General features: G+C 49.4%; 1 protein-coding gene across 1 annotated transcript in view; it reads left to right on the forward strand.

Moving 5' to 3' along the window:
* Positions 1-24,972, forward strand: part of CPT1A (carnitine palmitoyltransferase 1A) — a 939,552-nt gene that overhangs the window by 875,067 nt on the left and 39,513 nt on the right. Inside the window, 1 exon segment of the mRNA XM_029583120.1 lies at positions 11,907-12,020. Coding sequence (XP_029438980.1) covers positions 11,907-12,020 — 114 coding nt within the window.

Raw genomic sequence — 24,972 nt, forward strand, 5'->3', positions numbered from 1 at the left:
CCCACCTTCATTGGTGCCGGGAGCCGCGATTCCACTTTCACCGGTGGACCCTCCGGCTATGCCAGTATTGCCTCCTACTCCGGAGCCGGGATTCCACGCCCCAGGCTTCCACGAGGAATTGGATCGGATGATCCAAGAGACCATCGGTAAGGCACTGCAGGGCTTTCAACCTCCATTGGTACCAATGCCGATGCCAGCCCCAGTCACCGACCCGATTCCCATGGCACTCGCACCACTGCTCGGCAGGCTAGATGCATTGATCAGTGCTCTTCTGCCGCTGGAACAGAGGACACCGGTATATCCACAGCCTTCCACGCCGATACCTCTGTCATCGAAGGACGAAGAAACACCGATATCCATACCGCCGTCTGGGATTTTGCCACCAACTCATCCATCGATGTCGTCGGTTCCATCGGCACCTATGCCTCCATCAGTACCGCCATCGATGCCGTCGGTGCCTCCTCCGATGCCTAGGCCTAGTCCATCGGGAATAGCCCCATTACTCCCCTCTGGAGATCTTATTGGAGCTGGTGATCAACCTTACGATCCTTGGACCGATGATTCTTCCCAGGATACTGATGACTTACCTTCAGAGCCATCTCCACCTGAGGAGAGAAGACATTCTCCTCCAGAGGACCTGTCCTTTATTAATTTTATTAAAGAAATGTATGAGAAAATTTCATTTCAGCTCCAGACGAAAGAGGAATCAAGGCACAAGATGCTAGAAGTACTCCAGTTTCTTGATGCCCCAAAGGAAATCATGTCTATTCCTATTCATGAAATCCTAATTGACCTGCTGAAAAGGAATTGGGAGCACCCAGGCTCAGTACCACCTATCAACCAGAAGACAGATGCCACCTACCTTGTCCAGACAGCCCCTGGGTTTCAAAGAACACAGTTTGATCACCATTTTGTGGTTGTGGAGTCAGCCCAGAGGAAGGCACGACACTCTAAACCTCCAGGGAAGGAACAGAGGTCCCTGGATACTTTTGGCAGGCGTATCTTCCATGGCTCAATGCTTATTTCTCGCATTGCTTCCTACCAGTTATAAATGACCCAGTATAATAGAGACCTGTTCAAGAAGATCCAAGATTTCTCTGAATCTTTACCAGAACAATTCCAGGATCCACTTAATGCTCTGGCTCAGAAAGGCCTAGATGCTGGCAAGCATGAGGTCCGCGCTTCCTATGATATTTTTGACACTGCCTCCAGAGTGTCTGCAGCGGGGATTAGTGCAAGAAGGTGGGCCTGGCTGAAATCCTCAGACCTAAGAGCAGAGATGCAGGACCAGTTAGCAGACCTACCGGATAACACATTGAAATCGTCTGTTCAGTGTGCTGCGGCAGTCAAAAAAGCAAACAAAATGTTGGGAATTATTAGAAAGGGAATGGTGAATAAAACGGAAAATATCATAATGCCTCTGTATCGCTCCATGGTGAGACCGCACCTTGAATACTGTGTACAATTCTGGTCGCCGCATCTCAAAAAAGATATAATTGCGATGAAGAAGGTACAGAGAAGGGCTACCAAAATGATAAGAGGAATGGAACAGCTCCCCTATGAGGAAAGACTACAGAGGTTAGAACTTTTCATCTTGGAGAAGAGACGGCTGAGGGGGGGATATGATAGAGGTGTTTAAAATCATGAGAGGTCTAGAATGGGTAGATGTGAATCGGTTATATACTCTTTCAAATAATAGAAAGACTAGGGGGCACTCCTTGAAGGTAGCATGGGGCACATTTAAAACTAGTCTGAGAGAGTTCTTTTTTACTCAATGCACAATTAAACTCTGGAATTTGTTGCCAGAGGATGTGGTTAGTGCAGTTAGTATAGCTGTGTTTAAAAAAGGATTGGATAATTTCTTGGACGAGAAGTCCATTACCTGCTATTAAGTTCAGTTAGAGAATAGCCACTGCCATTAGCAATGGTAACATGGATTAGACTTAGTTTTGGGATACTTGCCAGGTTCTTATGGCCTGGATTGGCCACTGTTGGAAACAGGATGCTGGGCTTGATGGACCCTTGGTCTGACCCAGTATGGCATTTTCTTATGTTCTTATGTTAGTTTTCTGCAAACCAGGCTTTTATCACCTAGTGAAATGTTAAAAAAAATATTTCAAGGAAATTTTTCAATATGCTGAGACAGAGATACCTGTTTTTTCAAAGGTCTTCTACTTCTCCAAGAAATTATGTTCTTATGTTCCCCTATGAGGAAAGGCTGAAGAGGTTAGGGCTGTTCAGCTTGGAGAAGAGATGGCTGAGGGGGGATATGATAGAGGTCTTTAAGATCATGAGAGGTCTTGAGCGTGTAGATGTGACTCTGTTATTTACACTTTCGAATAATAGGACTAGGGGGTATTCCATGAAGTTAGCAAGTAGCACATTTAAGACTAATCGGAGAAAATTCTTTTTCACTCAACGCACAATACAGCTCTGGAATTTGTTGCCAGAGGATGTGGTTAGTGCAGTTAGTGTAGCTGGGTTCAAAAAAGGTTTGGATAAGTTCTTGGAGGAGAAGTCCATTAACGGCTATTAATCAGGTTTACTTAGGGAATAGCCACTGCTATTAATTGCATCAATAGCATGGGATCTTCTTGGTGTTTGGGTAATTAGCAGGTTCTTGTGGCCTGGATTGGCCTCTGTTGGAAACAGGATGCTGGGCTTGATGGACCCTTGGTCTGACCCAGCATGGCAATTTCTTATGTTCTTAAGACTGCTGGGAGCTGGGAGGAGAGAGGAAGACTGCGGGGGTCTGGGAGGGGAGAGGGAACAAGACTGGTAGAGACTGGAAGCAGAGAAGGAACAAGACTGGGGGACTGGGGGGAGAGGGAGCAAGACTGCTGGGGGCTGGGAGGAGAGAGGAGCAAGGCTCTGGTGGACTAGGAGGGGAGAGGGATCACGACTGCGGGGGACTGGGATGGGAGAGGGAGCAAGACTGCGGGGGACTGGAAGGGGAGAGGGAGCAAAGCTGTGGTGGACTGGGAGGGGAAAAAGGGAGCAAGACTGTGTGGGACTGGAGAGGGAGCAAGACTGTGGGGGAGCTTTGAGGGGAGAGGAACAAGACTGTAGGGGACTGGAGAGGGAGCAAGACTGTGGGGGAGCTGGGAGTGGAAAGGGGCAAGACTGCTGGGTGCTGGGAGGGGAGAAGGGAGCAAGATTGCGGAGAACTGGAGAGGGAGCAAGACCGTGGGGGAGCTGGGAGGGGACAGGAGCAAGACTGCGGGGGACTGGAGAGGGAGCAAGACTGTGGGGGAGCTGGGAGGCGAGAGGGGCAAGACTGCTGGGTGCTGGGAGGGGAGAAGGGAGCAAGACTGCGGGGAACTGGAGAGGGATCAAGACTGGGGGGGGAACTGGGAGGGGAGAGGAGCAAGACAGCGGGGGACTGGAGAGGGAGCAAGACTGGGGGAGCTGGGAGGGGGAGAGGGGCAAGACTGCGGGGGACTGGCAGGGGAGAGGGAGCAAGACTGTGCGGGAGCTGGGAGGGGAGAGGGGCAAGACTGTGGGGGAGAGGGAGCAAGACTGTGGGGGAGCTGGGAGGGGAGAGGGAGCAAGACTGCAGAGGACTGGAGAGGGAGCAAGACTGTGGGGGAGCTGGGAGGGGAGAGGGGCAAGACTGCTGGGTGCTGGGAGGGGAGAAGGGAGCAAAGCTGTGGTGGACTGGGAGGGGAAAAGGGAGCAAGACTGTGGGGGACTGGGAGGGGAGAGGGAGCAAGACTGCGGGGGACTGGAGAGGGAGCAAGACTGTGGGGGAGCTTTGAGGGGAGAGGAACAAGACTGCGGGGACTGGAGAAGGGAACAAGACTGTGGGGGAGCTGGGAGGGGAGAGGAACAAGACTGCTGGGGACTGGAGAGGGAGCAAGACTGTGGGAGAGCTGGGAGGGGAGAGGAGCAAGACTGCGGGGGACTGGAGAGGGAGCAAGACTGTGGGGGAGCTGGGAGGGGAGAGGGGCAAGACTGCTGGGTGCTGGGAGGGGGAGAGGGAGCAAAGCTGTTGTGGACTGGGAGGGGAGAGGAGCAAGACTGCGGGGAACTGGAGAGGGAGCAAAACTGTGGGGGCTGGGAGGGGGAGAGGGAGCAAGACTGCGGGGGACTGGAGAGGGAGCAAGACTGTGGGGGCTGGGAGGGGGAGAGGGAGCAAGACTGCGGGGGACTGAAGAGGGAGCAAGACTGGGGGAGCTGGGAGGGGAGAGGGGCAAAACTGCAGGGGGACTAGGAGGGGAGAGGGGGCAAGGCTGGGAGGGGAAAGGGAGGAATACTGCTGGAGGCTGGGAGAGTAAGATTGCTGTTGCTTCTGTTTCTGTGAGATGGGATGTGGGAAGAATTTGATTTTCTTTTTGTCCTTTTTGGGAAATGTGCAGCTGAATAATAATATACATACATATAATATATCTATATCTGCAGGTAGGGAAGCTTTTGCCTCATAGGCAGCTCACAATAGTCATTTCCTTTCTGAGGAGTATGACTTTCTGTGACCGCGATCTTTTGTATAAGGAGGACTGGGAGCGGAAGCAACACAGATGCATTGCTTCCGGGCACTAGAGACTCTCGGTATGCCTCTGGATACCTGGGACTGCTACCTAGCATCAGGCACTAACAAATACATACCAAACTGAAAACTGAAGAGTACCTGTATTCCTGCATCAGTGCCCACATAAGAGTTTCCATTGTGCTCAGAACCCAAACTACAATGATATAATGGTAGATTTCCTAGCGTGTAGCAGATGGACTCAAAACAAGTGGGTATAGTGTGCTCGTGCTAGCAGTTGGAGACGAATCTGACGTCAGCACGGGGTACATATACTCCCACAGGAAGTGCAGTAATTCAGTAATTTCCGTCTCCAAAGCAGTTTGGAGCTACCTCACGCTCGCTGAGCGTTTTTCCAAATTCTAACGACTAAATTCATAGAAGAAGCCTACCTGAAGACGAGCCCCGCACTCCTGCGGTGATACCATTCGGTCCCTCCCCCAGTTGAGTTTCCCGAGGTGATTTCCGTGGTCCCTCGGAGGTAAGAGCCTCTGTCCGGTGGCCGACTCGCGGCAGGGACCTAGCCCCCGAGTGAGAAGGGCTCGGGCGCGGCACAGAGGCAGCCTCGGTCCCGTGAGGACTTGGCCCCCGAGCGAGACAAGTTCGGGCGCGGCCTAAAGGCAACGGGTACACTTCCTCGAGCGCGGCGGTGACGGTAATCACCCTCTCCCCCTGCAGCCGGAGACCGCCCGGGTCGCAGCCGGGAAGCGCCGAAGACAAGGTAAGGTGTACATCTTTACTTGCTGATCTCCGAGGAAGAGAGGATTAGCGGGGTCGGCCTACGTGGCAGCCCGCCAAGGAGGTCGCCATTTTGCCTGCCTGCTCGCCAACGACATCTGCCCTGGTTTTTCGCCTCGCTCTAGCGCTCAGGCCAGACTGCGCACATAGGCGACGGGCGTATATCTTAGGCGCCCGAAAACACTTGGGCGTATATTCGATAAAGGCGTAAATTGAAGTCACCTTGATTCATGTTGATAGGCGCACGTTGCTAAGCGCACGCCGATAGGCGCCCGTTGCTAAGGCACGCTGATAGGCGCCCGTTCATAGGCGCACGTCCATTGGCGCCCGTTGATAAGCGCCCGCTGATAAGTGCACGTTCATAGGCGCCCGTTGATAAGCGCACGTTCATAGGCGTGCGTTGATAAGCGCCCGCCCATAGGCGCTCGTTGATAAGCGCCCGCTGATAAGCGCACGTTCATAGGCGCGCATTCATAGGCGCCCGTTGATAAGCGCACGCTGATAAGCGCACGTTCCTAGGCGCATGTTGATTAGCGCAAGTGGACAGGCGCACGTGGATAAGCGCATATTAGTATTGGCACAGCTTTTGCGCATACTCCAACTGGGAGGAGATAACAGACGAGATGGAGCGTAAGAGAGCCCATGCGTCCGCAGAGCCGGCACCTCCAGAATCAGGCATAAGTGCTCTAAGCCTCTGCTCAACATGCAACCTCAGAGCCACACTGAGCGAGGATGCAGACTACCTATGTGCCCAATGTGAGGAGGCCCTGGGAGTTCCAGGCCAGGACGGGTCCCAGCCCAGCGTACTTGCCAGTTCCTCAGGGAACACCCCGGACTTAGCAGGCCGCGGAGAGCAGCCAGGAAACCCGAGAGACCTGGTGCCTCTAAGGCCAGATCATGCTTCGCTCTCCTGGATGGAATTATTCAAGGGGATTCACGCCTTTGTCAAAATGCAGTCTGATCCCCGAATGGGTCCATACATACTGGATGACCCGCCCCCTGGACCCTCAAGACCTAGGCATGGCCACTCGCCACCCGGAAGCCCCACTTATGGGGATTCAGATTGCTCTGAGGAAGATGACGAGCCCCCCGAGGAGGGAGAACTTCCCTCGGGGATAGAACCATATCGGACCATGAGACGCTTCTTTCGGAAAGAGGATCTTCCAGGCCTGGTCTCTCAATGCCTGTCAGAACTGGCTATCCCTTGCCAGGACTCCCCAGGGGAACCTAGAATGAACCCCCTGCTAGAGGGCCTGCGCCAAAAGGCTCACCATTTTTCCCTCCTACAAGCAGCACAGCAGCTAATCGATCTGGAATGGAATGCGCCGGAGGCCTCATTCAAAGGGGGTCGGGCCTTCTCTGGCATGTATCCCCTGGACCCGGCGACCAAGAAGCTGCTGGCGTGCCCCAAGTAGACGCCATAGTTAGCGCAATTGTGAAGCGCACCACCATTCCGGAGGAGGGGGGAGCGGCCCTCAAGGATGCACATGACCGGCGCATGGACGCCATTCTGAAACAAGCCTTTGAGGTGGCAGCCATGTCCCTACGAATTGCGACCTGCTGCACCGTGGTGACGCGTTCCTGTTTATCACAAGCTAGGAACAACACCCCGGGGGAAGAAATGGAATCAGCTCTCTCGTTCCTCACTGACGCAGCGTCCGACCTAGTCCGTACGGCAGCCAAGGGAGTGTCATCCTCAGTGGCAGCCAGGAGACAGCTCTGGCTACGTAATTGGGCGGCCGACTCTTCCTCCAAGACACGCCTCACAAGAATGCCCTTTAAGGATCCCTCCTGTTCGGCAGCGATCTCGAGAAACTGGCTAATAGATGGGGCGCCTCTCCATTACCCTGTCTACCAGAAGACAGGTCAAGGAGGAGCCAGCATTCTTTTCCTAGGCTATCCAGAGGTAGAAACTCTCAGCGCTTCAACCCTTACAGGGCTCGCTACCAAGCACCTCGTTCTCAGGCCAGGAACCAGTCCTTTCGGCCTAAGCACAACAAGAGGAGAATCGGCGCGGGTTCGGGTCCCGGCCGCACCCCACAATGAGAATCAGCCGACCCATCTGAGGGTAGAAGCCATAGGGGGCAGGCTAACCCTCTTCTACCACAGGTGGGTCGAGATCACCTCGGACCAGTGGGTCCTCGCCATCATCCGAGAAGGGTACTACCTGGACTTTCTTCAGCTCCCACCGGACAAGTTTGTGGAATCTCCTTGTCCACCCCTCAAGAGGGCGGCACTGGAAGTTACCTTGTGGAGGCTCCTGTCCCTAAAAGCCATAATCCCAGTGCCTGCATGGGAGATAAATTCTGGGCATTATTTATTTATTTATTTATTTCGAATTTTTCTATACCGACATTCTTGAACAAAGATATCAAATCATATCGGTTTACAATTGAACATAACTGTCGCGGCTATGGCGTTACATCGAACATAGAACATTGAGCAATAAACAATAAACATAGAACAGGTCAACAGTTCAACAATAATATATAGTGAAATGCTTCATCATAGAGTAACATAATATATATAAATAGGGGAACAACAACTGGGGCGAACAACTGGGGGAACAACAACTGGGGCATTATTCCATTTATTTCATAGTACCCAAGAAAGAGGGCACTTTCAGGCCCGTCCTGGACCTCAAGTCAGTCAACCGACACCTACGGGTCCCCAGCTTTCGCATGGAAACTCTGCGGTCAGTCAAAATTGCAATACAGCCAGGGGAGTTTCTCACATCCCTGGACCTGTCAGAAGCCTATTGCATATCCCAATCCATCGGGATCCCCAGCGCTACTTATGCTTCAAAGTCCTGGGCCAACACTTCCAGTTCCGAGCTTTACCCTTCGGGTTAGCCACCACGCCGCGGACCTTTGCCAAGGTCATAGTAGAAGTGGCGCCGTCACTCAGGAAGGAAGGAATTCTCGTCCATCCCTACCTGGACGATTGGCTGATCAGGGCAAAATCACCGGAGGAGAGCCACCAGGCAACCAACAGAGTTATATCTCTTCTGGAAAGCCTAGGATGGGTAGTCAACACAAACAAGAGTTCCCTACAGCCTTCCCAGTCGCTGGAATACCTAGGAGTCCGATTCGACACCCAGGAAGACAAGGTCAGCCTGACCTCCAAGAGGAGATCAAAACTCCAGAATCGTTTGCAGGTCCTGCTGAGCGCCACCCGGCCCAGAGCTTGGGATTACCTACAGGTCCTCGGCCTCATGGCATCCACTCTGGAGGTGGTACCATGGGCGCGGGCTCATATGAAACCATTACAACGCCCACTCCTATCTCTGTGGAGCCCACGATCACAGAACTACTCCATACACCTACCTCTACCAGCCAGAGTGCGGAATCAGCTACGGTTGTGTTTGCAGCCCGGCCACACGAGCCGGGGGTCAAAAATGTCCTCCCCAACCTGGACCCTACTCACTACAGATGCCAGCCTGAACGGATGGGGAGCACACTGCGAAGAACTAACCGCCCAAGGGTGGTGGAACAAAGAAGAGTCGGGGTGGAACATCAACCGACTAGAGGCACGGGCAGTCAGGCTAGCCTGCCTGCGATTTGCCCACAGATTTCGAAACCGGGCGATCAGAGTGATGTCGGACAACACCACCACGGTGGCATACATCAACCGACAGGGCGGAACCAGAAGCCAACAGGTATCCTTAGAAATAACCCCCCTGATGGCTTGGGCGGAGGCGAATCTCCAGGACATCTCCGCCGTCCACATCGCCGGGAGGACAACACCGCGGCAGACTTCCTCAGCAGAGAAAGCCTTAACCGGGGGAATGGCAGCTGTCGCCCACAGCCTTTCAGATGATTGTGGATCAGTGGGGGACTCCGGGCATGGACCTACTAGCGGACAGGTCCAACACTCAAGTACCCAGATACTTCAGTCGCAGACGAGATCCTCTCTCCCACGGGATTGACGCTCTAGTACAGCCATGGCCTCAGGGGATCCTGCTATATGCTTTTCCTCCATGGCCCCTGCTGGGCGCCATTATACACAAGATTCAGCGGCACAGAGGCCTAGTTCTTCTAGTGGCCCTGGACTGGCCAAGAAGACCCTGGTACGCAGACATGAGAAGACTGCTGGCAGGGAATCCACTACCCCTGCCTCCACACAGGGACCTGCTGCGGCAAGGTCCCATCCTCCACGAGAATCCAGCTCAATTCTCTCTTACCTTCTGGCCATTGAGAGGGCTAGACTGAAGAAAAGGGGATACTCCGAGCACGCAAGTTCTCCACATCACTAACATATTTAAGGATCTGGAGAGTATTTGAAGCCTGGTGCGACACTCACAGCACCAGTCCACATGCCGCTAAAATCCCTATCATTTTGGATTTCCTGCAAGATGGACTCCAGAAGGGTCTGTCCCTCAATTCCATCAAGGTTCAGGTGGCAGCGCTATCCTGCTACGGTCCCAGGAGTGAACACACCCAGACGTTTCACGTTTCCTGAAAGGAGTTAAACACATTCGCCCGCCACTGAAGTGGCCAGTGCCCCCGTGGAACCTCAACCTAGTTTTGGAATTTCTAGCGGGACCCGCCTTCAGACCCCTTCGAGGCCTGTCCCTCCGTTTGTTAACCTTGAAGATGGTGTTCCTGCTGGCTGTGTGCTCAGCACGCCGCATCTCAGAGCTACAAGTGCTGTCCTGCCGTGATCCGTTTCTCAGAATCACTCCAGAGGCTATCCATCTTCGCACGGTTCCTTCCTTCTTACCCAAAGTAGTCTCACACTTTCACCTCAACCAAACCATATCCTTGCCAACCACGGAAGGTTTGAAGAAGTCGGAAGAAAGTCGAATACTGCACCATCTCGACATCGGCAGGCTGCTGTCCAGATACCTGGAAATGTCAGAAGCAGTACGAAAGACGGACCACCTGTTCGTCCTTCACAGCGGGAAGAAGCAAGGGGAAGCGGCCTCACGGGCAACCATCGCCCGCTGGATCAAAGAAGTTATCAAGGCGGCCTATGTAGAAGCGGGAAAACCACCACCTCTATGGGTCAAGGCTCACTCTACCAGAGCGCAGGCGGCCTCCTGGGCAGAAACTAGGATGCTGTCGCCGGCAGAGATATGTAAAGCGGCAACGTGGTCCTCCCTCCATACCTTCTCCAGATTCTACCGGCTGGACGTCCAGGCCAGGGAGGACACAGCATTTGCGAGGGCATTCCTAAACGGACCTCGGGCAGCCTCCCACCCAGTCCGGGAGTAGCTTTTGTACATCCCACTTGTTTTGAGTCCATCTGCTACACGCTAGGAAATGTAGAGATTACTTACCTGATAATCTCCTTTTCCTTAGTGTATGCAGATGGACTCAGCTTCCCGCCTGGCTGCCGGTATATATGGGGATTCACCGACTCACGGTAAGCCATGTTTTCATATATAGGGCATCCACCCTGCCGGGTGTCGACGCCTTCCGGTTGAGAACACTGGCGGTCTCCAACTCCTATCAATCGGTCAGGGTAATCCTGTTCATTTAATCGATCGGTCAGTCACACATAATCCATAAAAGCTTTTGCAAGGAAGATTACTGAATTGCTGCACTTCCTGTGGGGGTATATGTACCCCGTGCTGCTGTCATATCCGTCTCCAACTGCTAGCACGAGCACACTATACCGATTTGTTTTGAGTCCATCTGCATACAGTAAGGAAAACGAGATTATCAGGTAAGTAATCTCTACATTGTTACACCCAAGGCACTTCTGTACCTGAATGTAACTCACCTTGAGCTACAATGAAATGGCATACACTAAATAACTAAATAATGTGGAACCAGGACTGCACATGAGGCTGGCACTTATGAGTAGGGATGTGACATTGTTTTTGCCGAATTGGAAATTTTCAAAGAAATAGTCCAATTTGGCATGGGTCGGAGGACCTGAATCCCGAGACGGATTTTCCGCAAACCTCGGGGAAAATGTGGGTTAGTGAGGGGGTGGGCACCTTTATTAAAAAAAAAAACAAAAAAAAAACCCACCCAGCCCTTCAAATTTCGTTAATTACAACCCCCCACCCTCGCCCTCCTGACCCCCCAAAACTTGCCTAAAGTCCCTGGTGATCCATCGGGGTCCCGGGAGCGATCTCCCACTCTCGGGCCATCGTCTGCCAGTAAACAAAATGGTGCCGGTGGCTTTTGCCCTTACCATGTGACAGGGGCTACCAGTGCCATTGGTCGGCCCCTGTCATATGGTAGGAGCAATGGACATCCGGCACCATTTTTCATTGTAGCTCAAGGTGACCTGTAGCACGTCCCGGCATAAAAAAATGAAGCACATCTCTACTCATGAGTACTATTTTGGTGGTTCTAGGCTTTGGCTTGGCTTTTTATTCTCCAGTTACCATGCAGGACCTCATGTCTGATTCTACTTATGGCATTGCTTCTAACACACACCATAGATAGTTGATCCTTTCAGGCCCCCCAGCTGAATCCTATGAAGTGTTGTGTCATAGCCCTAATAGACAAGTCACCATGAGATCCCTTACTGCCAGCAGCTATCTGACCGACTTCAACTTCACATTTCTTCCATAACTGGAGAGTAGATTCTCTTCCTGCCTTTTCCATTATTCTTTACCATCTGTTCTTACATTTCATTCCTGCTTAGTCCTTCCGGTTTTAATGTGCCTATTGTTCTGAAACAGGTTTTGTCAGAGCCATGGAGACTGTCCACCAGCCAAACACCTCAGCAGCAGGTGGAGCTTTTCCAGCTAGACAAGAACCCCGAGTTTGTATCCAGTGGTGGAGGCTTTGGACCTGTAAGTGAAAAATTTGCCAACTTTTATTCCTGAAATTATTCAGCTCACCTGTGAGATTCTTTAGAACTGTGCTGATCTTATCTTCCATGCAGTCTATCTTTGAGATTCTCTATGTGCTGCTGTTACCTATATCACGATACTTGTGAAATATTGTTTCATGTATTTAAAAACCTGTTTAAGGGCCAGAATCAGACTTTTTCTCCCAGAATCAGGTACTAAGCTTGGAGAGGGTAATTTCATTATAACCTGAATTTTCAAAATAGAAATGCACACAAGTCTGCTTGTCCCATTATATGCATATGCTCAGAAAATTATACCTGCTCCAAACAGGTGTAATTTTCTGCATGTACACTTCTGTGTATACATTTAAAAATTGAAAGTATGCACATAAACATATTACCCAACCTTTATTTATTTACTTATTTATATATACCAACATTTGATCTCAATTGAGATATCACGCCGATTTACATTCAGGTACTGTAGGTATTTCTCTATCCCCAGAGGGCTTACAATTTAAGTTTGTACCCGAGGTAATGGAGGGTAAAGTGACTTAGCCAAGATCAAAAGGAGTGACAGCAGGACTTGAACCCTGGTCTCCTGGTTCATAGTCCACTGCTTTAACCACTAGGCTCTTCCTCCTCCCTGTCTCCATCCCTAGAATGCTTATTCCTAGTGCGGGTGAAAGAATGCATAAAATTGACTTTCACATATACATGTTTAGGCACTACCCTTTAGGTATGTGCATTTGTTTAACACGGGTAAAATGCAACTAGCAACATTAGTTTTTATTTCATTTTTCTTGGGAATTTCAATGTTGTTACAAAAAAATCCGAGGAAAACCTTTTGTTACAACAAACAGGAAAAAAAATCAGTGAGGATGTTTTTTCATTGCATTAAAATTCCCATGAAAAATAAAATGAAGGTTCCTAAATGTGACAAATGAGGCCATTTTTGTTTCATTTATGGCCCCCCGAAATGAATGGAGGGGGGCCACAAAAATAAATGAAAAATGTTGTTCCCTTTGTTTGTTTCCCATTCAAGTCTATGGCCCATGTAAAGCTGCAGCAGGGAAACTGGTGTATTTCTCCTGAAGGTAATTAAAGCAACCCAGCCTGCTTTGTCAAAGAGTTTTCTGGTTGCTGTAAGTGATATTTTCATGTAGAATCTGTTACTAGGATAGGAAGAAGGATTGACTTAGTGTTGGAGGGCAGGAAAGGACCTAGGATGGAGCTGGGGTAAAGGGGAGAACCTAGAATGGTGTTGGGGAGAGTGGAGGAAGAACATAGGATTTTTCATGTGGGATTAAAGAATTACGATTTAAATTAAATCAAAAAAGCAAAATACAATTTTGTGTTGCTCTATTCATTTGCAAAGCAATATGATATTCAAAATTTTCTAGATTTATATCAGAGACACCACCTGAAAAATCTCACTCTTTTGGAGTGGGAGGTGAGAAGGGAAGAGGCAAAGGTAGGTAATTATGATGGGGGGGGGGGGGGTGAGGTGCCTGAGGGGGGGAAGGGAAGGTGATGTTATGTTGTGCATTTACAGAATCCCCTGCATTGAATATCCTTGCATGCCACTGGTAAGGAGGAGGTTTGGGCTCATTTTAGGTTACCCCAGGTCATTTATTTTGGTATGAATATTATACTGTAACCTAATCTAATACAGTATTTACTCATACCAAAATAAATGACCTGGGGTAAGTAAGAAGTGGTTCTACTAACTTTATGAAACAGGAGGGCCATTTTCTGCTGTTTTAGCACAGGGCACTGAATTGTCTAATTATGGTATTTTATTTATTTATTTATTTATAGATTCTTTTATACCGAGGTACGTATAGCTATACATCACCTCGGTTTACAGTGAAACAATAATTTAGCAACCAGCTTTACATAAAACAGTTTGAACACAGTAAAACATTTAACTGTAAAGTCTTTACAAAAAAAAATGCTGACTTCATTAACTATGAAAACCATGAAATATTAATATTTACATATTATGCGGGATAAAATTAACTGACATAGGCAAAACCAAAGTTCCATTAAGGTCAAAATGTTGCATGAAAGACATAGGGGGGTATGTTTTAACAGTATGCAAAGGATTCAAAGAGTGAATGCTTGTTCAAACAACCATGTTTTGAGGTATTGTTTGAATGTTTTGTGACATGATTCAGTACGTAGGTCCAACGGCATGTTGTTCCAGATATTGATACCTGCAATGGAGAATGAGCGGTCTCTGGTGGATACGAGTTTGACGTTTTTTTGAGGATGAACATCTAATTTTCCTTGGTGAATACTTCTAATAGGTCTGTTGGATGTGCGAAATATGAACTGATCCGAAAACCATTGCATCTCTTGGTTGTGAATTGATTTGTGGATTAGTGAAAGAACTTTGAAAGAAATTCTGTAGGATATTGGTAGCCAATGTAGGAACATGAGTGCTGGAGTAATATGTTCGTGACGTCTAGTATTGGTAATTAAACGAGCAGCAGCATTCTGCAACATCTGTAATGGTTAAATTGTGCTTTTCGGAAGGCCCAGTAGAAGTGCATTACAATAGTCAATTTTAGGTAGAATTGTAGCTTGTAATACAGTCCTGAAATCCTGTGAGTGTAATAATGGCTTAATTCTTTTCATGGTATGTAACTTGAAGAAGCCACTCTTAATTGTAGTCGAGATGAAATTCTTCAATGTAAAATGATTATCAATCATGACTCCAAGGCTGCGGACATGTTTTAGTTTAGTATGATCTGTATTTGAAGACTGAGATTGATGAGTGTTTGCAATGTTTTTCTTTTGTGGCGTTATGATGAGTAGTTCGGTCTTGTTGGTGTTGATTGCAAGAAAGTTTTCCATGAGTAGATTTTTTATTTCGGCAAGTGCAGATTCCCAGATCTTCATGGCATTGGCAAGTGAATCCTTGATCGGGATAATGATCTGGATGTCGTCAGCATATATGGTAGGCATAAAGCAACAGAAACCACCTGCATTATCCCTGCAAATATCAAATCTGAGTAACTGTCATCTGCAGTAATTACCAATTTTTATGTTATATATTCCCCAGCTGCGACAATACCTGAAAATGGGCACCGTCCTAAAATTCAGGAAATACTGCACTCTGATTGCTTTAGTACCGAACTGTGGTTTACTTCTTGACAAACTGAGTCATATCTGATCCTTTGCTCTGAAAGTGTGCCATATACACATTGAAAACTATGTGAACATGAAATCTAATTTAAGAGTGATGAAACTATAATATTGTTATATTTGTTGTGGGCTAACAAGGTGCTTCCTTTCTACTATCTGGAATATGTCTCATGAAAGCTTAAACTCATACAATCCAATGTATTGGGAAAGCATTTTTCAAAAGCCATGCCCCAGGGTAAATGTGCTTTTTGAAAATTGCATCCTGTATATGTGTAAAGATATACATTGTCCCACAATGTGTCAGGTACACTGCCGGTGTATAACCCTAGGGGTAGGAGTGGGGCTGGATTCAGACGAGGCAGGCTAGTTCAGAACAGGATTCAGGAAGTCTTCTGCCTTTACTGGCCAATTTCTCTTGGGTTAAGGTCTCAGGTGCTGGTAGCTGGTAGGACAGACAGCAAAAACAGGAATGGACACACCAAGGATCTTGGAAGGCACCTACAGGAACTGGCAAAGCTGCTACAGGAGCTAGACACAAGAAAGCACTAGGGTTGCCAACTGTCCGGATTTTCTCCAAATTGCACAGAATTTAAAGGTAGTGTCCAAAAGCCAGATGGATGTAGCATTTGGCCGGCCGTGGGACAGTGCTGCGACTGGCTGCACTCACTTCCTGATGCCACAGCTGTAGGGACACCATCATACTGCTCCTCCCACTCTTAGGTGCACCTGCGCAGAACGAACTGGCTTTTAACAGCCCCCACATTGGAAATCTGAAGGGTCGCCCCTTGATGACGTCTGTGCCCACTGGTATTTAAACCTAAGCTGTACTCCTAGCTGGCACCTTAGCAACAGGTCCTTTTGCCTTGCAGTGCATGTTACTATTCCTCCGTGCCCTTCTGTGTCTTGCCTTGCCTCCTCGCTGCCCTGTCTTGCTTTTATTTAGTCCTGCCTTGCTGTTTTTGTAACCCTTTCTTGGTAGATGTGTCCAATTCCAAAGGGCCATAAAATAATTTATTATACGTGGCTAGCTGCTCAGCCTCTTGCCCCACATTCTTTTCCCAAGGGGTGGATCCTTTCTGTGGAGCTGAAGGAAAACCTTCATGGCCCCTGCAGGGTTATAAATGTTCCATAGGTATGTGTTACCCTTGCTTTTCGGGACAGGGACACTTACAAACCAGGGCAGACTCTCTGCCCTAAATTGGAAGCTGGATGGACCGCATTCAATGGCTGCCCTTTCCTCCCACAAGGCTGCTTCACCATCTGATTTGAAGAGGAGTTTGGAGGGAGAAAACAGAAGAGGATATTGGTGAGATACTTGTTTCGGAGAAGGTTTTCATGGGTAAAGATTCAGATGGACTGAACCAAATTATGGTAAACCTAGAAGATTTGGTAGACCTGATTGACAAACTGAAGAGTAGTAAATCACTTGGACCGGATGGTATACACCCCAGGGCTCTGAAGGAACTCAAACATGAAATTTCAGATCTATTAGTAAACATTTGTAACCTAGCATTAAAACCATCCATTGTACCTGAAGACTGGAGGGTGGCTAATGTAATCCCAATATTTAAAAAGGGCTCCAGGGGTGATCCGGGAAACTACAGATCAGTTAGCCTGACCTCAGTGCCAGGAAAAATAGCAGAAAGTGTTCTAAAGATCAAAATCACAGAACATATAGAAAGACATGGTTTAATGGAACAAAGTCAGCATGGCTTTACCCAGGGCAAGTCTTGCCTCACAAATCTGCTTCACTTTTTGAAGGGGTAAATAAACATGTAGATAAAGGTGAACCAGTAGATGTAGTGTATTTGGATTTTCAGAAGGCGTTTGACAAAGTTCCTCATGAGAGGCTTCTAGGAAAAGTAAAAAGTCATGGGATAGGTGGTGCTGTCCTTTCGTGGATTACAAACTGGTTAAAAGACAGGAAACAGAGATTAGGATTAAATGGACAATTTTCTCAGTGGAGAGGGGTGGGCAGTGGAGCCCCTCGGGGATCTGTACTGGGACATGTTCTTTTCAATATATTTATAAATGATCTGGAAAGGAATACAACGAGTGAGGTAATCAAATTTGCAGATGATACAAATTTATTCAGAGTAGTTAAATCACAAGCAGATTGTGATACATTGTGGGAGGACCTTGCGAGACTGGAAGATTGGGCATCCAAACGGCAGATGAAATTTAATGTGGACAAGTGCAAGGTGTTGCATGTACGGAAAAATAACCTATGCAGTACTTACACGATGTTAGGTTCCATATTAGGAGCTACTACCCAGGAGAAAGATCTAGGCATCATAATGGATAATACATTGAAACCGTTAGCACAGTGTGCTGCAGTAGTCAAAAAAGCAAACAGAATGTTGGGAATTATTAGAAAGGGAATGGTGAATAAAATGGAAAATGTCATAATGCCCTCTGTATTGCTCCATAGTGAGACTGCACCTTGAGTACTGTGTACAGCTCTGGTCACTGCATCTCAAAAAAGTTATAGTTGCATTGGAGAAGGTACAGAGAAGGCTGATCATAATGATAAAGGGGATGGAACAGCTTCCCTATGAGGAAAGGTTAAAGAGGTTAGGGCTGTTTAGCTTGGAGAAGAGACGGCTGAGGGGGGATATGATAGAGGTCTTTAAAATCAGGAGAGGTCTTGAACAGGTAGATGTAAATCAGTTATTTACACTTTCAGATAATAGAAGGACTAGGGGGCACTCCATGAATTTAGCAAGTAGCACATTTAAAATTAGTCGAAAAATATTTATTTTTCACTCAACGCACAATTAAGCTCTGGAATTTGTTGTCAGCGGATGTGATTAGTGCAGTTAGTGTAGCTGGGTTTAAAAAAGGTTTGGATAAGTTCTTTGATTACCTGCTATTAATCAAGTTGACTTAGGCAATGGCATCACCTACTACTGGCATCAGTAGCATGGGATCTTCTTAGTGTTTGGGTATTTGCCAGGTTCTTGTAGCCTGGTTTGGCCACTGTTGGAACAGGATGTCTGGCTTGATGGACCCTTGGTCTGATCCAGTATGGCAATTTCTTAGTTCTTATGTTCTTATAACCTTCTTCCTCTGTCCATTTACTCATACTGGTTCTCCTTAGCTCCCATAATTCTGAGTTATATACAGAGGCATTTCTGATTCTTGTGCTGGAGGCAATTTCATTAATAAAGCATTTCCTGGCATGTAGCCAGATGGACTCAGAACGAATGGGATAGTATCCGCGTGCTAGCAGTTGGAGACGGATCTGACGTCAGAACGGGGGTATATATATCCCCACAGGAAGCGTAGCAACTCAGTAATTTCCGTCTCCAAAGCAGTTTGGAGTGCTTGCACGCTAGTTGAGCGTGCTTTCCAAGACTACTTTAATTTTTCTCTTTTCTTATGTTCTAGATTCTACTTTCTACGTTCTGCAAGACTAACGAGCCCCGCGCTCCTGCGGTGATACCCGAAGGTCATCCCCCAGTTGAGCTGCCCGGGGTGATTCCCGTGATCACCCCGGAGGTTAAGTCCTCGGTCCAGTGGCCGAATCGCGGCAGGGACACAGCCCCCGGGCGAGGTTCGGGTGAGGCTTACGAGGCGCCTCGGTCCCGGCGTGGACGAGGCAGCGGGTGCATATCCTCAATCGCGGTGGTGAAGGTATTTGCCCGCTCTCCCCGCAGCCGGAGACCGCCTGGGTTCCAGCCGAGCAGCGCTGAGGTTCAGGTGAGGCGTACATCTCGTGTTTTGGGTCTCCGAAGGAACAGAAGATCAGCAGCGTGGCACGCCAAGGAGGGCGCCATTTTGTGGGCCTTGTTCAGGTAGAGCGCCGGTAATCGGCGCAGGTTTATTCCTCCTTGTGCGTATATTGTCTTACTGTTGCTGAGAGCATATTGAATGCCACTGAGCGTGTATTGCTAAACCGCCTGTTGCTGAGAGCATATTGAATGCCACTGAGCGTGTATTGCTAAACCGCCTGTTGCTGAGAGCATATTGAATGCCATTAAGCGTGTATGGCTAATCGCATATTACTGTGTGCATATTGAAGGCCGTTAAGCATGTATTGCTAACCGCATATTACTGTGAGCATATTGAAGGCCGTTCAGCAGGTATTGCTAACAGCATATTCCTGAGAGCCTATTGAATGCCATTAAGCGTGTATTATTAACCGCATATTACTGAGAGCCTATTGAAGGCCATTGAGCGTGTATTGCTAACCGCATATTACTGAGAGCCTATTGACTGCCATTAAGCGTGTATTGCTAACCGCATATTACTGAGAGCCTATTGAATGCCATTAATCGTATATTGCTAACCGCATATTACTAAGAGCCTATTGAATGCCATTAAGCGTGTATTGCTAACTGCATATTAACATAGAAACATAGAAACATAGAAATGACGACAGAAGAAGACCAAACGGCCCATCCAGGCAAGCTTCACACATTTTTTCTCTCATACTTATCTGTTTCTTTTAGCTCTTGGTTCTATTTCCCTTCCTCCCCCACCATTAATGTAGAGAGCAGTGATGGAGCTGCATCCAAGTGAAATATCTAGCTTGATTAGTTAGGGGTAGTAGGGGTAGTAACCGCCGCAATAAGCAAGCTACACCCATGTGTAGCTTGCTTATTGCGGCGGTTACTACCCCTACTACTTATTGCTTATTGTATTACTGTGAGCCTATTGACTGCTATTAAGCGTGTATTGCTGACCGCATATTACTGAGAGCCTATTGATTGCCATTGAGCGTGTGTCGCTCACCGCTTATAGATGAGGGCCTATTGTACACTATAGGGTGTATATTTCTAACTGCATATTGCTGAGTGCATATTGCATATAATTGAGCTGTGTTCATGGCCGCCTATTGCTGAGAACATATCGTGCATATTACTGCCGCATATTATCAGTATTGTGCGCCTGTTGTACTAAGCGCATATTGCTGCCGCATGTTATATGTATTGTGCGCCTGTTGTATTACGCGCATATTGCTGCCGCATGTTGTATGTATTGTGCGCCTGTTGTATTAAGCGCATATTGCTGCCGCATGTTATATGTATTGTGCGCCTGTTGTATTACGCGCCTATTGCTGCCGCATGTTATATGTATTGTGCGCCTGTTGTATTAAGCGCCTATTGCTGCCGCATGTTATATGTATTGTGCACTTGTTGTATTAAGCGCCTATTGCTGCCGCATATTTTTCTTATTGTGCGCCTGTTGTATTAAGCGCCTATTGCTGCCGCATGTTATATGTATTGTGCGCCTGTTGTATTAAGCGCCTATTGCTGCCACATATTTTTCTTATTGTGCGCCTGTTGTATTAAGTGCCTATTGCTGCCGCATATTCTTATTATTGGGCGCCTGTTCTTTTAAGTATTTCAGCGCATACTTTTCAATGGCTCAAGAACGCCACAGCGTCTGCAGCGGTGGCGCCGCATGCCTCAGGCATTAAAGCCCTTGGCCTCTGCTCTGCATGCCAGCTTAGAGCCACAGTGAAGAGCCAGCCTCCCTATGTGCCCAATGTGAGGAGGCCGAGTGACCCTCGGGCCAGGACCGGTCTCAGCCACGGTCTGCTGACAGTTCCCCCGGACGGGGATTCAGGCCTTTGTACAGATGCAAACGGCTTCCCTTCCAGTTTCTGCTGTTCTTGCTGTTCCTACGGTTTCTGCGGTCCTGCGATGGCTGTGACTGTGGCGGCGGCTGCGGCTGCCGCTGCAGTGGCGGCTCCTATGGTTCCTGTTCTGGGACCCTCACGCCCTTATCATGAGCGGGACTCCCGCCGCTGGACAGTCCGGATCACTCAGACCAGGAGGTTTCACCAGACGAGTCAGGAATCCCGGACGAGGGGAACCTCCCCCAGGGATTGAGCCATATAGAACCCTGAAGCGGTTCTTTCCTATGGAGGATCTCTCCGACCTGGTGTCTCAGTGTCTGGCGGAGTTGGAGTCTTCGTCCCACAGCCCGCCATTTTCCATTCTTGCAAGCGGCACAACAACTGATGGATTTCGCATGGGCGGCACCAGCGGCTACATTCAAAGGGGGGCCGGGCCCTGACGGGCATGTACCCATTGGCACCGGATATCTGGGACCTGCTGGCGCGCCCTACGGTGGACGCCTTGATTAGCGCTGTGGTCGAGCGCACTACCATTCCAGTTGAAGGGGGGACGGCCCTCAAGGAGCCTCATGACCGGCGACTGGATGCCATTCTGACACAGGCCTTTGAGGTGGCAGTTGTATCTTTTGCAGATCGCGACCTGCTGCACAGTGGTGACGCGGGCCTGCTTGTCACAGGTTAGGAACAACGCTCTAGCAGCTGACATGAAGTCAGCTCTCCCGGATGCTGCATCAGACCTAGTCCGGACAACAGCTCTGGGGATTTCATCCTCCATGGCCGCCAGGAGGCAGCTCTGGATCCGGAAATGGTCAGCTGATGCGCCTTCAAAGACACACCTCACCAGATGGCCCTTGCAGGCTCTTTTCTATTTGGCAGCGACCCTGATAAGCTGGCCAGTACATGGGGTGCCTCTCCAGTGCCTAGACTGACGGAAGATCTGTGCAGAAGGAGTCAGCGCGCTTTTCCAAGGCCCTTCAGGGGCAGGGGTTCACAGCGCTTTGTTCCTTATGGGGGTCGCTACCAGACACCACGTTCTCAGGCCAGGAATCAGTCCTTTCGGACCAAGCAGCGCAAGAGGGGTACAGGCACGGGCTCGGGTCCCGGCCGCGCCTCCCTATGAGAATCCGTCGATTCCTCTGGAGGTCGGAGCCATAGGGGGCAGGTTAACCCTCTTCTACCCCAGATGGGTCGAGATCGCGTCGGACCAGGGGGTCCTCGCCATTATCCGGGAGGAATATTATCTGGACTTTCGTCATCTCCTTCCGGACCAGTTTGGGGACTCATCATGTCCCATATATAAGAAGGCAGCATTGGAAGCTACCTTGGCGAGGCTCCTGTCCTTGACAGCCATCAACCCAGTACCCGCCTGGGAAGTGAATTCTGGACACTATTCCATTTATTTCATGGTACCCAAGAAAGGGGGCACCTTTCGGCCTGTGATGGACCTCAAGTCAGTCAAACGCTACTTACGGGTGCCAAGGTTTCGCATGGAGACTCTGCGCTCCGTCAAGGCTACAGTACAGCCAGGAGAATTCCTCACGGCGTTGGACCTGTCAGAGGTGTACCTGCATATCACGATCCATCCGGATCACTTCCACCTCAGCAAGAGCTGCCTACAGCCTTCCCAGTCTCTGGAACACCTGGGAGTGCAATTCGACACGCAGGCAGACACGGTCAGGCTCACTGCCAAGAGAAGGTTGAAACTTCAGACGCGTATCCAGTACTTGATGGAAGCCAGTCGGCTCATCGCGTGGGATTATCTGCAGGTTCTTTGGCAGCATGGCGTCCACCCTGGAAGTGGTACCTTGGGCAAGGACCCATATGAGACCTCTACAACACTCCCCGCTCTCTCGCTGGAGCCCTCGTCTACGGAACTATTCTACGCACCTACCTCTGCCTGCCAGAGTCCGGACATAGTTACGATGGTGGCTGCAGTCCGACCAAGTGAGCAAGGGGTCGAGGATGCCCTCTCCCACGTGGACGCTGCCCACCACAGATGCCAGCCTGAGCGGCTGGGGAGCGCACTGCGAAGGACTCACCGCACAAGGGCGGTGGCGCGGAGAAGAGTCAGCGTGGAACATCAACCGTTTAGAGGATCGGACAGGCCGATTGGCTTGCCTTCGATTTGCGCACAGACTGAAGAACAGAGCAGTCAGAATGATGTCCGACAACGCCACCACGGTGGCATACATCGACCGTCACGGCGGAACCAGAAGCCGACAAGTATCTCTGGAGATCGCCCCACTGATGGTTTAGGCAGAGGCGAATCTTCGGGACAAGTCCATTGCTCAAGTACCCAGATACTTCAGCCGCGAGCGCGATCTGTTCTCCCACGGAATCGATGCCCTGGTTCAACCGTGGCCTCCAGGGACTCTGCTATACGCCTTTCCTCCGTGGCCTCTGCTGGGCGCCATCATCCACAAGATTCAGAAACACCGGGGCCTAGTTCTTCTAGTGGCACCAGACTGGCCAAGAAGACCCTGGTACGCAGACATGAGAAGACTACGGGCAGGGGAGCCTCTTCCCCTGCCTCCTCTCCGGGACCTTCTACGTCAAGGCCCCATCCTCCACGAGGATCCAGCTCCATTCTCTCTCACGGTCTGGCCATTGAGAGGGCTAGACTGAAGAAAGGAGGTTACTTGGAGCCCGTGCTTGATACACTCTTCCGAGCTCGCAAGTTTTCCACATCCCTCACCTACGTTCACATCTGGAGAATATTCGAAGCAGGGTGCGACACTCATGGCACCAGTCCACATGCGACCACGATCCCTATTGTGTTGGATTTCCTGCAGGATGGACTTCAGAAGGGTCTCTCCCTCAGCTCCATCAAGGTTCAGGTGGCTGCGCTGTCTTGCTATGGTCCCAGGAGGGATGGCAAGACCATCGCCATGCACCCAGATGTTTCTCGCTTCCTGCACGGAGTCAAGCATATTCGTCTGCCACTGAAGTGGCCTGTGCCTTTGTGGAACCTCAACCTTGTTTTGGATTTCCTCGCGGGATCCACTTTCAGACCCCTTCGGGGCCTATCTCTCCATTCTCTAACCTTGAAGATGGTGTTCTTGCTGGCTGTATGTTCAGCCCGCCGCATCTCAGAGCTCAAGCACTGTCCTGCCGTGATCCATTTCTCAGTATACTCCTGAGGCTATCCATCTTCGTACGATTCCTTACTTTCTACCTACAGTGGTTTCACAGTTTCATCTTAGCCAAACCATATCCTTGCCTACCACGGCGGGTTTGAAGAAATCTGAAGAAAGGCGTTTATTACGCCATCTCGACATTGGCAGATTGCTGCCCAGATATTTGGAAGTGACACAACAACTACGAAAGACGGACCATCTGTTTGTCCTGCACAGCGGGAAGAAGCAAGGTGAAGTGGCCTTGCGGCCCACCATCGCCCGCTGGATTAAAGAAGTTATCAGAGCAGCTTACGTAGAGGCCGGGAAGTCTCCGCCTCTTCAAGTCTAGGCTCATTCTACCTGCGCACAAACGGCATCCTGGGCTGAATCCCAGATGCTGTCGCCCGCAGAAATCTGTACAGCGGCGACGTGATCCTCCCTCTATACCTTCTCCAGCTTCTACCGTCTGGATGTCCAGGCCAGGGAGGACTCAGCATTTGCGAGGGCGGTACTACATGGTCCTCAGGCAGCCTCCCGCCCAGGCTGGGAGTAAAGCTTTTGTACATCCCATTCGTTCTGAGTCCATCTGGCTACACGCCAGGAAATGTTGAGATTACTACCTGATAATCTCCTTTTCCTTAGTGTAGACAGATGGACTCAGCATCCCGCCCAGCTGCCTGTGTACATGGGTTTCACCGATTCAAGGTAATCCATGTCTTCTGTTTCATAAGAGCGTACACTCTACCTGGTGTTAACGCCTTCCGGTTGGGAATGCTGGCGGTCTCCAGCTACTATCAATCGGTCAGGGGAATCCTGTTTTCACTTTTCACTGAGCGTCAGTACATACATCCATAACAGCTTTTGCAAGGAAGATCACTGAGTTGCTACGCTTCCTGTGGGGATATATAAACCCCCGTGCTGACGTCAGATCCGTCTCCAACTGCTAGCACGCGGATACTATCCCATTCGTTCTGAGTCCATCTGTCTACACTAAGGAAAAGGAGATTATCAGGTAGTAATCTCAACATTAGTATGCCAGGATACCCTTACCATGATGACTCTGGATAAATCATTTACTTTCTCGTTAGTCTGTGGGG

The sequence above is a fragment of the Rhinatrema bivittatum genome, chromosome 17 (assembly GCF_901001135.1).
Source record: "Rhinatrema bivittatum chromosome 17, aRhiBiv1.1, whole genome shotgun sequence".
Classification (NCBI taxonomy): Eukaryota; Metazoa; Chordata; class Amphibia; order Gymnophiona; family Rhinatrematidae; genus Rhinatrema; species Rhinatrema bivittatum.